General features: G+C 46.3%; 1 protein-coding gene across 1 annotated transcript in view; it reads left to right on the top strand.

The window, feature by feature from the left end:
* The first annotated feature begins 202 nt into the window (after positions 1 to 202).
* PRKAR2A (protein kinase cAMP-dependent type II regulatory subunit alpha) overlaps positions 203 to 14965 on the top strand; it is a 163607-nt gene continuing 148844 nt past the window's right edge. The window contains 2 exon segments of the mRNA XM_038772105.1: positions 203 to 357; positions 359 to 480. Coding sequence (XP_038628033.1) covers positions 236 to 357; positions 359 to 480 — 244 coding nt within the window. The 5' untranslated portion in view covers positions 203 to 235.

The raw sequence follows: 14965 nt of genomic DNA, 5'->3' as shown, positions 1-14965 counted from the left end.
GCCCCGCAGGGGAATTCCCGCCCGCCTCGCGGCGCGCGAGCCCCAACGGGCGGGCGGGCGCGCGCACGCCGGCCACGGGGGCGCGCACGTCCCGGCCGCGGATGGGGTCGGGCTAGTACGCGTGCGCCGCCCCCTCCCGCCCTTCCCCGGTTCCCCGGGGCCGCCCGTGTGACAGCGGTCGCAGTCCGGGAGCGGCGCGGCGCGGCGTGAGGCGATCCCAGGCTGCGGTCCCGAGATGAGCAACATCGAGATCCCGGCGGGGCTCACGGAGCTGCTGCAAGGCTACACGGTGGAGGTGCTGAGGCACCGGCCCCCGGACCTGGTGGACTTCGCCGTGGAGTATTTCAGCCGGCTCAAGGGGGGGGCGCGGGCGGGAGCCGCCCAAAGGCGCGGCGGCCCGCGGGGTCAACTTCGAAGGCGCCGAGGAGCCCATGCAGACCGAGTCGAACGGGGAGGAAGAGGACGACTCCGACTTTGAGCGTAAGCAAGCGGTTCAGCCCGCGGCCCCCCCCCCCCCCCCCACTTGGCGGGAGAGGCGCCCGGTCCCGGCTGTGAGGAGGCGACCGTTGGGCCCTCGCTCGGGTGCCGTCGGCCCCTCAATCGATCAATCAATCGCATTTATTGAGCGCTTCCTGTGTGCAGAGCACTGGACTAAGCGCTTGGGAAGTCCAATTCAGCAACGGACAATCAATCAGATTTATTGAGCGCTTCCTGTGTGCAGAGCACTGGGCTAAGCGCTTGGAAAGGCCAATTCAGCAACAATCAATCAAATTTATAGAGCGCTTCCTGTGTGCAGAGCACTGGACTAAGCGCTTGGAAAGTCCAGTTCAGCAACAGACAATCAAATTTATTGAGCGCTTCCTGTGTGCAGAGCACTGGACTAAGCGCTTGGAAAGTCCAGCAGCAGATTAGTGAGCGCTTCCTGTGTGCAGAGCACTGGACTAAGCGCTTGGAAAGGCCAATTCAGCAACAGATAGACAATCAATCAAATTTATTGAGCGCGTGCAGAGCACTGGACTAAGCGCTTGGAAAGGCCAATTCAGCAACAGACAATCAAATTTATTGAGCGCTTCCTGTGTGCGGAGCACTGGACTAAGCGGTTGGAAAGGCCAATTCAGCAACAGATAGACAATCAATCAAATTTATTGAGCGCGTGCAGAGCACTGGACTAAGCGCTTGGAAAGTCCAATCTACCAACAGACAATCAAATTTATTGAGCGCTTCCTGTGTGCGGAGCACTGGACTAAGCGCTTGGAAAGGCCAATTCAGCAACATACAATCAATCAATTTATTGAGCGCTTCCTGTGTGCGGAGCACTGGACTAAGCGCTTGGAAAGGCCAATTCAGCAACAGATAGACAATCAATCAAATTTATTGAGCGCGTGCAGAGCACTGGACTAAGCGCTTGGAAAGGCCAATTCAGCAACAGACAATCAAATTTATTGAGCGCTTCCTGTGTGCGGAGCACTGGACTAAGCGCTTGGAAAGTCCAGTTCAGCAACAATCAAATTTATTGAGCGCTTCCTGTGTGCAGAGCACTGGACTAAGCGCTTGGAAAGGCCAATTCAGCAACAGACAATCAAATTTATTGAGCGCTTTCTGTGTCCAGAGCACTGGACTAAGTGCTTGGAAAAGCCAATTCAGCAACAGATAGACAATCAATCAAATTTAGTGAGCGCTTCCTGTGTGCAGAGCACTGGACTAAGCGCTTGGGAAGTCCAAGTTGGCCACATATACGGTCCCTACCCACCAGTGGGGTCACAGTCTAAAAGGGGGACTCCGAAAAGAACCGTTTCCATCCCTGTCCCTTCCCGTCTCTCTCTATTGCCCACTTGCCCTTCCCCAGCGCCCCGATTGATTGATTGATTGATTCCCGCCGATGTCGCCCCCCCCCCCCCCTTTAGAGAAGCAGCGTGGCTCAGTGGAAGGAGCTCGGGCTTGGCAGTCAGAGGCCATGGGTTCCAATCCCCCCCCCCCCCCCCATATGTCTGCTGTGTGCCCTTGGGCAAGTCACTTAACTCCTCCGAGCCTCAGTGACCTCATCTGGAAAATGGGGCTGAAGACTGTGAGCCCCACGTGGGACAGCCTGGTCACCCGGTTCTTCTCCCCCTTGTTTGTGGGAGAAAGGAGACGCGGACCCCCACTTCTTTTCACCTTTTGAAATGCAAAACTTTTCCTCTCCCTCCCCACTTCTTGGCCCCTTCTGGAAAAATTCGACCACAGTGCTTTGCACATAGGAAGCGCTTAACAAATACCATTATTATTATTATTATTATTATTATTATTAATGAGCCTCCAAAGCAACCCCGGCAGGCCGGTTCGCGATGAAAAGCAAAGGTTTGCCGGCAAGCCCCAAACCCCACCTCGTCGGAAGAGCATTTCGAGGGCTGACTCTTTTAGACTGGGAGCCCACTGTTGGGTAGGGACCGTCTCTAGATGTTGCCAACTTGGACTTCCCAAGCGCTTAGTACAGTGCTCCGCACACAGTAAGCGCTCAAGAAACACTATTGATTGATTGATTGATTGATTGATTGAAAGAGCCAAAGGGTGAGGTCGGCACTTGGCAGCAGCACATTTGGTGTCGGATCAGACACCCCAGTGCTTTGCACATAGTGAGCGCTTAGCAAATGCCATCGGACACCCCAGTGCTTTGCACATAGTGAGCGCTTAACAAATGCCATCGTTATCAAGCGACCGGCACAGCTAGGCAGCCGAAGTGGGTTGCTCTGAAAGACTCTTCAAGAGCCGCGGCTCTTCTTTTTCCCCTGGTTTGTGGGAAAAGGAGACGCGGACCCCCACTTCTTTTCACCTTTTGAAATGCAAAACTTTCCCTCTCCCTCCCCACTTCTTGGCCCCTTCTGGAAAAATGCGAAATGAAAAGTGCCCAGCCGTCGACACAGTATTGCAGAAAGCAGTGTACCCCTTCTGGAAAAATGCAAAATGAAAAATGCCCCAGCAGTCGGCATAGTATTGCAGAAAGCAGTGTACCCCTTCTGGAAAAATGCAAAATGAAAAATGCCCCAGCAGTCGACACAGTATTGCAGAAAGCAGTGTACCGCTTCTGGAAAAATGCAAAATGCCCCAGCAGTCGACACAGTATTGCAGAAAGCAGTGTACCCCTTCTGGAAAAATTGGAAATGCAAAATGCCCCAGCAGTCGACACAGTATTGCAGAGAGCAGTGTACCCCTTCTGGAAAAATGCGAAATGAAAAATGCCCCAGCAGTCGACACAGTATTGCAGAAAGCAGTGTACCCCTTCTGGAGAAATTCTAAATGCAAAGTGCCCCAGTAGTCGACACAGTATTGCAGAAAGCAGTGTACCCCTTCTGGAAAAATTGGAAATGAAAAATGCCCCAGCAGTCGACACAGTATTGCAGAAAGCAGTGTACCCCTTCTGGAAAAATGCGAAATGCAAAATGCCCCAGCAGTTGACACAGTATTGCAGAAAGCAGTGTACCCCTTCTGGAAAAGTTGGACATGAAAAATGCCCCAGCAGTCGACACAGTATTGCAGAAAGCAGTGTACCCCTTCTGGAAAAATTGGAAATGCAAAATGCCCCAGCAGTCGACACAGTATTGCAGAAAGCAGTGTACCCCTTCTGGAAAAATTGGAAATGCAAAATGCAGAAAGCAGTGTACCCCTTCTGGAAAAATTGGAAATGCAAAATGCCCCAGCAGTCGACACAGTATTGCAGAAAGCAGTGTAAGAACTGACTGAAACTTTTTCCTTGGTGGTCAGTAAAATTGCTTTAAGTTAAAGACTATTTGAATTTCTGGTTAGACCCTTGATTCACGTAGAGTGCACCAAATGGGAAGCTTCTCGTCCTTTTTGGACAGCGTTCGAGTATGCCTCACTCTCGAAATTACTCTTCGTTTTGGTTCCGGAGTTGGGGCGACGCCGCGTTTTGATTAGAAGTTTTGGACCAACCCCATTTGATAGCATTAGACTTTCATGACGAGCACCTTTAAATCGGCTCACTCTTATTTCTTGTGCAGATAGAAGTTTTTGGTTTTTTTTTTCTGCACTCCGATTAAACACTCCAAGAGTTGCTCAGTGTGAAGCGTGCTAGGGAATGAAGGTGATTGATGCAACACTAATTTATTTGCATCCTGTAATCAAAACGCATTTTAGGTTCAGGGTTTTGGCAGGAGCGTAATACCGCAGTATTTAAAGCGCCAAAGCGAAAACCTTTGGAAGTAGCATTTGCTTTGGGCAGTGTATTTAATCGCATTTGACCACATTTCCCTATAATTCCTCATTCTTCAGGAAAAGACTAGTGTTGCCATGCACACAACTGGTCGGTTTCCGATGGGCTGATCGTGTCAGTCTCCTGTTGGGCTTATATAAATTAAATAAATAAATATGGACCCTTTAGGTGGCAGAAGATGCTCTACTTAAGTTTTCACAGGGTTTTCTAACCCCAAGCCTGGAAACCAGTAATGTTCAAGTTGTGATTTGAACCCTGCCACTGACTTTGTGGCAAATTGCTAAACCTGTTTTTGTTTCAGTTTCCTTACCTGCAGAATGGGAATCTGCCCCACAGCCATGCTAGCAAGTATTTACTATTTATGAAGTACTTGGAAACTTAGATGCTGGCTCTTCTCTGCTTTGCCCAAACATTGGTTTTCGAAAACTATTATGCTCCTCTACTCTTGTTTTAATAAAAAGTCGGCTCCTAATTATTTCACTTTGGGTTCCATATTATTTGAATTTAAATACACCTTTTTGTTTGCCACCATTTTAAGTGGCTGGCTCCTGGCTTATGGAGTCGTGTCATTTAGCGTGGACGATGTTTAAGAAATGACTGGGGAAAACACAGTTTTTGCTAGCCAAAACAGTCGAATCAGCAGGACCAGGGCACGCTGTATTAGAGTGTACTAATTCAAAGATCCAAGAGGCTTTAAATAGTAAGCCAACATGTAATTAAAATCTTAACATAAAATTGAGCTGTTCTGACAAATGTTAGACCACGTTAAATAAGGAAAAGCAAAAAGTTTATAATTCCTTGTTTTATTTTCATCTAAAATAGCATTTTTACTGTCAGAAAAGCAGCCCGCAAAAGGTAAGTAGCGTTGTAAAGGACGACCCATTTTGCTCTTGGGAACGACCGAAGGGTAAGCGTCTTCTGTTCCATTGCAGTGTTCGTTCACTTCAGAAAAGTCTTCACAAAACTTTTTGAATTGAAACGTGGTTCACTTATATTATTGCAGTGAGGGCTTGGAACTTTTAGATCTACCCTGAGAGTTTTCTTAACTGCTTAAGAACGAAAACAAGTGCTTCCCAACCTTTTTTTTTTTCCCCACGACCCACCAAAACCAGGAGCCTAGCTACTGCTGCTTGCTTCTGTATTCAGAACAGCTTCCCCACAGTCTCCTCTGCCACGGTGGCGGAGAGGTGGAAGGTCTGCTGGCCAGGTGGAAACACAGCACATGAAAGGTATTCATGCTTGGGGATCCTATATACACTGTATATTCAAACACGCCCAGGTTTGAGCTTGCCCATGTGCAGTTAAATTCAGAATGGCAACAGCCAAGATTCTAAAGTAGCATCATCATCAGTCGTATATATTGAACGCTTATTCTGGGCAGGACACTGTGCTAAGCCCTTGGGAGAGTACGATACAACAGAACTGGTAGACGCGGTCCCTGCCCGCGTCTTGTGAAAATATTTTGGCCAAGAATAGAAGTCCCTCTAACTCCTGAGAAACTGTGAGCCCGCTGTGGGGTAGGGACCGCCTCTCTATGTTGCCACCTTGTACTTCCCAAGCGCTTAGTACAGTGCTCTGCACACAGTAAGCGCTTAATAAATACGATTGAATGAATGAATGAATGAGACCATGCACACAGTAAGCGCTTAATAAATACGATTGAATCAATGAATGAGGCCATCCAGAAGAATTCAGATCAGGATTCCTTTTGAGAGGCCCTAAAGCTCTCCTGGAACATGTTGGGAATTCACGGTTGCGGTATTTGACTTTAGATTGAACGGGATTCCTAGGGAGAACTAAAAGATCCGTTTCACAAAGCTGCAGTCCAGACTGTTAATTGCCTTAGACCCTCCCATAAGCGGTAACAAGGATTTTACTGCTTGGATGGACCTCATCCCAGGATAGGGTGGGTGGGGGTCAGGTAGCAGCAGCACCCAGGGAAGCAGATGGAAAGAGAGCAAAGAACAAGCTCGGGGATTTAAAAGTTTTCGGCTAGGTTGTGTCCACCCAGAAAGAAAGCAGAGGTATATTCTTCCCAGGAAGCAGGCCCTTGGGTTGCTGGAAAATGTAGAGGAAGCCAGTCCCCTTTCTTTGGAAAATATAGTGAGTCAATTGTATTTGAGCGCTGCTGTGTGCAGAGTACTGTGCTAAGTGCTTGGGAGAATACAGTATAACAGACATGCACTATATTGAGAAATATAGAGAAGCAGCGTGTCTTAGTGGAAAGAGCATCGGCTTGGGAGTCAGGTCGTGAGTTCTAATCCCGCTCCGCCACTTGTCAGCTATGTGACGTTGGGCAAGTCACTTAATTTCTCTGTGCCCCAGTCACTTCATCTCTTAAATGGGGATTAATACTGTGAGCCCCACGTGGGACAACCTGATTACCTTGTATCTACCCCAGTGCTTAGAACAGTGCTTGGCACATAGTAAGCGCTTAAGAAATAACATTATTATTATTAATATTGATAATAAATACAGTGTGGGCAAGGGATATGTCTACCAACTCTTGTGCCTTCCTAAGCGCTTAATACAGTGTTCTGCACACAGTAAGCACTCAGTAAATACCATTGATAGTGCAAATTTGATTTTTCTGCAGTTGCTTTGCCCCACCTTCAACCAGAAGTTTGGTGGGCTGTTTTGAAAAACAATTCAGCCTGTCACCTGGAGGCCTCACTGGGGGTGCGTGCTGAGTGGGCAGCTCTGCGTTAGAGCACCTGATTGAAGGACAGTGTATGCACTAATTATGACACTATGCTTTTATTTTTTTTTTAAGTACTTTCACATCAGCTTTATCATTTTATTCTCATATCGGCCCTGTGAGGCGGGGAGAGCCAGTTATTGCTAGTCCCCGTTTTGCAGATGAGGTAACTGAAGCACAGAGTAGTCAAGTAACTTACCCAAGGTTGCCCAGCAGGCCAGTGGCAGAGCTGGGACTCCTGGCTCCCGGGCCCATGCTCTTTCCATTAGACCGTACTGCCTCGGTGTATGGCCTAGTGGATAGACCATGGGCATGGGAGTCAAAAGGACCTGGGTTCTAATCCCTGCTGTGCCACCTGTTGACTGTGTTACCACGGACAAGTCATTTCACTTCTCTGGGCCTCAGTCACTTTCATCTGTGAAATGGGAATTCAGACTGTGAGCCCCATGTGGGACATAGACTGTGTCCAACCTGATTAACTTGTATCTACCCCAACACTTAGTACAGTGCCTGGCACATTGTAAGCGCTTAACAGATACCATAAAAAAAACAACAACAACCCAAACCAGCCACATGGTAACCCGGTTTGTGCCCCATTAACGAAAGGACGGCTTTTCCTTCGACACAGCCTTTTTTGAAGTCTTATTCTTCACGCCTCATGTTTTGATAATGCCGAGCAGACAGCAGACTTCAATGCTAGATCTACTTATTCTAAACGCCGGTTCTTAAGAGTCACCACATCCCGCTTCATTTTAGGATTGAGAATAATATTCTCATTCTAAACCTTGCTCTAGGCGGCAAAAATGGAAAAGTGTGAAAACTTACTGTAAGGGTGTGACGAGACTGTAGAGAGGAAAACAGAGTTAGGTCTTTGGGTTTAGCGTGTCAAGTCAGAGAAGGAATCCTGAAACTGTTGTAGAAATGGGGGTGGGGTGGGGACACTTTATTTTAAAAAACTAGCAAAAAGTACAGAGAGAGCTGGAAACTTGCTGCTTCTTTCTCAAAAAGGGGACCTCTGTAGTTCTTGCTGACCTTGGCCACTGTCCCAGTTTTACTCCAGTGAGATGCAGGGCTGAGGCTGTGGCATTGAAAACTTGGTAGATTGCCAGGAGGAGGAGGAGGGTAAACAGCCTTCCGAGGTCCATTTTTCCAGCAGCCCTGCTTCTTTGAGAGGCAGAACTGCAGCTCGCAGGAGAAAGGCTCACCGGGGTAGGGAAGGTGTGCTGTGTGTGGGTGTGTATGCACACCCCCACCCCTTCAGTCCCCTAGGCCTCTCAGCTAATAGCTGCCATAACCATCTGGAAGCCAGTCAAACTGCTCCCAAATAGCGGCCAAGATAGCAACAATCACTCTTCTATATAGTGCTTAACGTACTACTTAGTGTTTGTGATTTAAAAGTGAAGCAAATGTTTGGGGGGAGGGGCGGGAAAGAGTAGGAATAAAGCTTTACGGACTTGAAGAATCATCATGTCAAAAGAATTCTGGAGTCAATATAAACAAAATGAGTGTATACGCAGTGAGCAGTGAAATTCCGAGGGCCAGGATAATTGTGGGCTGTGCCCAGAGATATCATTACCACCCATGGTATTTATTGAGTGCTTACTATGTGCAGAGCTCTGTACTAAGCATTTGGGCGAGTACAATCAATCAATCGTATTTATTGAGCGCTTACGGTGTGCAGAGCACTGTACTAAGCGCTTGGGAAATACAAGTTGGCAACATATAGAGATGGTCCCTACCCAACAGTGGGCTCACAGTCTTAGAATACAGTCTACAGTCTACAATACAACATAGCAGACACTTTCCTTGCCCAAAATGAGCTTACAGTCTAGAGCCGCTACTATGTCTTGAAGAAGGAAAAATTACGATTTTTCTCTGGGGTTTAGTAGTAGCATCTATTGAGTGTCTACTGGATGCAGTGCACTGAACTAAGCACTTAGCAAAATAAGATAGTAGCAGGAGACAATTTCCCTGCCCATGAGGAGTTTATACTCTTTTGGTGAGATTTGTGCTAAAATCTTCCATTCAGTCCTGGCAAGTTCATTATCCCAAAAACTATAGCCTAACTAGGCCAAAAGTACAGTGACCCACCATTACCTAACTTCTCAGCTGCAGAATTCAGTTATTTGGCCTTATTTGGGCATACTGTCAAAATGAGTCTTTATTTAGAAAGTGTGGAATATGTATTGTACTCTCCCAAGCACTTAATACAGTGCCCTGCACACAGTAAGGGCTCAATAAATAGAATTAATTGAATAAGAACTGATTTTTTTAAAAAGGGGTGGGTCAGAAGTGGACCTAATTTGCTAAATTCTGAACATCCAGCAGGGTAATTGCCATGCAGACCAAGTAGTGGTTTAAACAAGCACCTCTGTTCTGGGAGTGAGGTAACCGGGTTCCATTTAGTGATGGGTGAGTGATAAATTAGGGGAAACAACACTGGCCAGTTTGCCCTGCTGGTTCAGGCTCAGGACAGCACTTTTCAGTGTTAAAAATCGATCAAATTCAGTTTAGAGTCGTCATGAAGCAACTGTGCCAAAGTGATTTTTGAGGCTGGAAGGCTCTCCTTGGCTCGGAGTCTCTACCCCAAATAGCCCGAGTGATTATTTAGCGCGGAATGCAGTGTACTGAGCACTTGGGAAAGTACAACAGAATCATAAGACATGTTGCCCGCCCACAAGGAGCTCACTCTCCCGTGGGAGAGACATACGTTTACTGAGCACCCAAAGTGTGTATATGTGAGGACTCCTTTATTTTGACCACTGTAGTTGTAAATATTTTTGTTTGTCTTCCCCGATTGGGTGTAAGCTCTTTGTGGACAGGGTGCATGTTGTTTCTTTATACTTGCTTAGCGCCTAGTACAGAGCACCACCTTAAGTGGGAGTTCATTCATTCAATCGTATTTATTGAGCGCTTACTGTGTGCAGAGCACTGTACTGAGCGCTTGGGAAGTACAAGTTGGCAACATATGGAGACGGTCGCTACCCAACAGTGGGCTCACAGTCTAGAAGAGTTCAGTAAATGCTATTGCTACTATGAAAATATTTTCCCCGGGCGGGTCAATATCAGTGACGGACAAGGAACTAACCCAACAATGTTCGGTTTCCTAGATTTCCGACGCTGGGTTCTGGGCAGGATGAGTCTGACCAGGGGTTTCCTGGGGGTTGAGCAGTGCTCTCATTGGCAATGGTCTTGAGGGGCTTGGTACTAGCCCCCTTCCCTTTTCTCCCTCTTTGTATTATTTCCCCATCCCCTCAAAGGGCATTGCCTCTCTGCAGTTCCAGGGTTCAGTCGGGGTCCAGAACCGCTCGAGCCGAGAGCAGTAACTACAATAGAAATGTTCTTTGGTTTGAAGATGACATTGCCAGTGGTGAGACTTCATCCGTTACCGTGGCTCTGAGAGAGAATCTCTTGCACGCTTTATCTGCGACCCGAATGCCTGACATGTTTGTTGTGGCTCTCTAGTCTTCTAGCCCCACTTCTGTGACCAAACTGCTTAGGAGAGGAGAAGGAAGAGAGTACAGGTTTTTCCCCCCCTTTCCATGCTGCCCTCTTTCCCACTGTTATCTCTATCCATCTCTGGTTGTGGCTCTTGAAATCTCTGCTACGCTATTTGCAGCTATCTTTTGCACCGGAACCACAAAACAGATGGGAGGGCAACTACGTCTTTATCTACATTTGAGGAAATAAACACTGCTGTTCATCCTAGTGACCTAGAACGGCTTTTTAAAAAAAGAGCCCCGAATCCTAAATGATTGGCCATATTCTGGGCGTGGTGTTTGATCATTTTCACACTTGAATGTAATACACAGTTGACTGAAAACTCCCTTTTACTGTATGGTAATTGGTCCTGCGACAGGGCCGAACTCCTTACCATCAGCTTTAAAGCATTCAATCACCTTGCCCCCTCCTCCCTCACCTCACTGCTCTCCTGTTACAACCCAGCGCACACACTTCGCTCCCGTAGTACCAACCTACTCACCGTACCTCCATCTCTTCTGTCTCGTCGCTGACCTTTCGCCCACGTCCTGCCTCTGGGTTGGAACATCCTCCCTCTCCGTATCCGACAGACAGTAACTCTCCCCACCTTCACGGCCTTATTGAAGGCCATCTCCTCCAAGAGACCCTCCCTCATGAAGCCCTCATTTCCCCCTCCCTTTTGCATTGCCCTGACTTGCTCCTTTTATTCACCCACCTCACTCTCAGCCCCACAGCACTTATGTACAATACTGATGTATTGTACTCTCCCAAGCATTTAGTACAGTGCTCTGCACGCAGTAAGCGCTCAGTGAATATGATTGACTGACGTAGAGCTTAGCCTCATGACTAATACTGCCATCCTCTCTGTCCCAGAAGTTGGCAGTTTTCTCTTCCACTCTTGTCTGTCTTTTCACTCGCACGTTCAATCTAGTGTTCAATTTTGCCAGTTCTCCTAGATCCACTCCTTTTTCTCCATGTAGATGGCTCCAACTTGGTCCAACCTACTGTATCGTTATCCGTCTCCAAGCCTCTCTCTCCTTCAGCCTGTACTGCCTGCCGCTGCCCGGATCATCTTTTGGCTCCTCCCAAGCTCACCTTCTCACTACACCGTGCTCTCGATTCTTCTTGAGTGTCATGCTGATCCTCTGCTTAGTTCTCCCTTCCCAGATCACAACTCTCCCCATCTTGACTGTCCTCTTGAAATTCCACCTTCTCCAGGAAGCCTCCCCTGAGTGATTAATTCCCACCACCCCAAGTTCCATCCATCCAAGTAAGTCTCCTAGGTATTTCCACTCACCCTGAGCATTTGTGTACCCAACAATTTATAGATTGGGTGGTATATCTTGGTCTGTACACATCATTCATTCACCTCATGTCTCACCCTACTATTCTCTTGCTATTACCACTTGTCCATCTCTCTTCTGCTTCCATGCTTTGTGTCTTCCTGCGTCACCTATTACATTTTTTAAGTTCTTTGAGGGCATGGAATGGCTTTTGTTTTTTGTTCTGTCCCAAGCACCTTGTATGGTGCTCTGCATGATAGGTGTTCAGTAGATCCCATGGGTTAATTCATTCATTCAGTTGTATTTATTGAGCACTTACTGTGTGCAGAGCACTGTACTAAGCGCTTGGAAAGTACAGTTCGGCAACAAATAGAGACAATCCCAACCAAGTAACGGGCTCACAGTCTAGAAGGGGGGAGACAGACAACTAAACCAAACAAGTTAGACCCTCGGGAGAGAAAGGCCCAGAGATGGAAGAGCAAAGCTTTTCCAAAACCCGGATCCCCGAGGAGCGAGCTGCTCGCTGCCTGCAGAGGGGTTAATGACTCCAGATCTTTGTTTCTGGAGAAAACCAGTGCAAGACCGACCAGGAGAGTTAGGTATATTTTATTTTTTATTGTATTTGTTAATCTCTGACTCTGTGCCAGGCACTGTATTCAAATCCCGGCTCCGCCAACTGTCAGCTGTGCGACTTTGGGCAAGTCACTTAACTTCTCTGTGCCTCAGTTACCTCATCTGTAAAATGGGGATTAAGACTGTGAGCCCCCCATGGGACAACCTGATCACCTTGTAGCCTCCCCAGTGCTTAGAACAGTGCTGTGCACTTAATAAATGCCATTAAAAAAAGAAGTGCTGGAGTAGGTACAAGCTAATGGGTTGGACACAGTCTGTGTCCCACGTGGGGCTCACAGTCTTAATCCCCATTTTCCAGATAAGGTAACTGAGGCACAGACAAGTGAAACGACTTGTCCAAGGACACATGGCAGACAAGTGGCGGAGCAGGGATTAGAACCCACGTCCTTCCTCTCTGCTTTAGAGAAGCAGCATGGTTTAATGGAAAGAGCGCGGGGTTGGGAGTCAAAGGTCGTGGGTTCTAATTCCGGCTCTGCCACTTGTCAGCTGTGTGACTTTGGGCAAGTCACTTAACTTCTCTGTGCCTCAGTTATCTCATCTGTAAAATGGGGATTAAGACTGTGAGCTCCATGTGGGACAACCTGATTACCTTGTATCTACCCCAGAGCTTAGAACAGTGCTTGACACGTGGTAAGCACTTAACAAATACCATCATTATTATTATTATTATTATTATCCACTGGGCCACACTGCTTTGATTCCTGCTTTTGAAGTTTCTAGACTCATAGCTCATCTGGGTTCTGTGGACAGTACCCCTCTCTCTTGCGGATCTGAAGGGGCCTATCAAATGTTTCTTCCATTTTTTGTTCTGCTTTGCATTCCTGCTTATTCATGAAGGTGGATCAGTTGGAAGGATCAACAAAAAGCCACTATAAGTAGTAACCTGTTCCCTTTCACTGTCACTCCAACCAAATGCTTTTTTCCCTGGGTCTTTGGAGAGTATTAGGAATCAAACGTTCACCACAGTGTGATGTTCTTCCCTTTGGTGAGCATCATTATGAGCTTAAATTTTGTGTATGTCTCAAGATTAATTTAAAATAGAATTTTTATGTTTCACAAGCACTCTGAATTTGAGCAGTCCCATTCATTAACCTGGCTGAGTTGAAGATGTATTATATTTGAATATTCCCCGTAGGATGATTTTTTGGATTTAGAAATTAGTAAGAACTCTGGAGTTAATGTGGCGGCAACTCTGTCTTAGAACCAAGGCTAAAAAATGGCAACATTTTTGGGGGAGAGGGAAGGGGAAAAGACCTCTTAAATGGATCCTTGCTGGTTAAGTTGGAACAAGTAGAGAGAGAACTTAAAAAGATGAAGGGGTGTTTGCACCCTGGACTATTTTGATAGACTTTTAAAAAAGATGGGTAGAGGCTAATCTCGTTAGTCCTTCATAATCAGCCATTGTTACGGGTAATGTTAAAATTGTTTTTTACCTTGTTTTGCTTCACATTTTATATAGTGGAAGTTGATGTCTGTGTTTATAGGTCGACTCCAGTTTCAGCCCAGTGAAGAAACAGTTGTGTAAATAACCCATGTTTTTCCCAAGACAAAATGCCTCATTCCTTGTACCTTATTGTCTACGTTGTTTGAGGTTTTTGTGTTCCTGATCCTTGGCCCATCCCTCCACCCAACTATTTTCATTTTCTCCCCCTCCCCCCACCTCTCTCTAGCAAGCAATAAATTTGCCTTTCCTCTGACAAAATTAAGGAAAGCCTCATGTATGCCTTCTCACTGCCTCAAGTACTTTGTAGTATCTTGTAGCCAGTGATGGATATGCATAGGCCCTAGATAGGTTTTCTGCCTGGGAACTTTGGAAGGCACATATTTGAAAGGCAGGTAAACTTCCTGCTTACCCTCTTGACTGTATTTAGATATAGTTATAAAATTTTTTTCATGGCAAAGAGCACTAGAAATCATTGTATAATAAGTGAATCATTTTCACTGCAGGACACTGTGATGTAATTTATGGAATGAGAACAGCTGTTCAGTCAAATTAGTGGCTTCCAATGTGGTTTCTTACGGCAAAACACACGGAATCAGCAGTTTCTTACTTATTAGTTATAAAATTTAATCACCCTTGGCTGTGCCTCTCTCCTGAGATGCCTGAATTGATAGTGCTGCAGACTTATCTGCTTTTTCCACATTGAGGCTTGTAATAGATACTGTAATTGGCCAACACATTTTTCAGAGGGAGAACCAGGTAGCCTAGTGATACCGTTCTGTTTACATAATGATGCTAGGCTTTAGCGAATAGCAAGAATCTCGGATTAGTGAAAGCAAGACTACTGTAAACCACAGTTTGGTAAGCACATAACTATTTTTATAATAAGAAAAGATCAAACACCTTACAATTATTACAGTTTGCACAGTTATATTTTGGGAAGGAAAGGAAGAAGAGTGTGGCTGCTAGTTATGTTTCAAGAAATCTTCTTTTGGGTTCATACCCATCATCATCCTGAATGGCGATATAGTGTAGGTAACATTTGCAGTTGCTTAAGAGAAGGTAAACCGATCCAGCTCTGTTCCAGGGAAAAACAACTTCTCCATCAGCGCTTAGTACAGTGCTTGGCACAGAGTAAGTGCTTAACAGATGCCAGAATTAATCATGTTTTCTGAACCATCTTCAGAGAGAGTATTTCGATGATCGAGCAAACTTTTTCTGCA

The sequence above is a fragment of the Tachyglossus aculeatus genome, chromosome X1 (genome assembly GCF_015852505.1).
Source record: "Tachyglossus aculeatus isolate mTacAcu1 chromosome X1, mTacAcu1.pri, whole genome shotgun sequence".
Lineage (NCBI taxonomy): Eukaryota > Metazoa > Chordata > Mammalia > Monotremata > Tachyglossidae > Tachyglossus > Tachyglossus aculeatus.
Note: the sequence above shows the minus strand (reverse complement) of the source record. Positions and strands in the feature narration are given on the sequence as shown.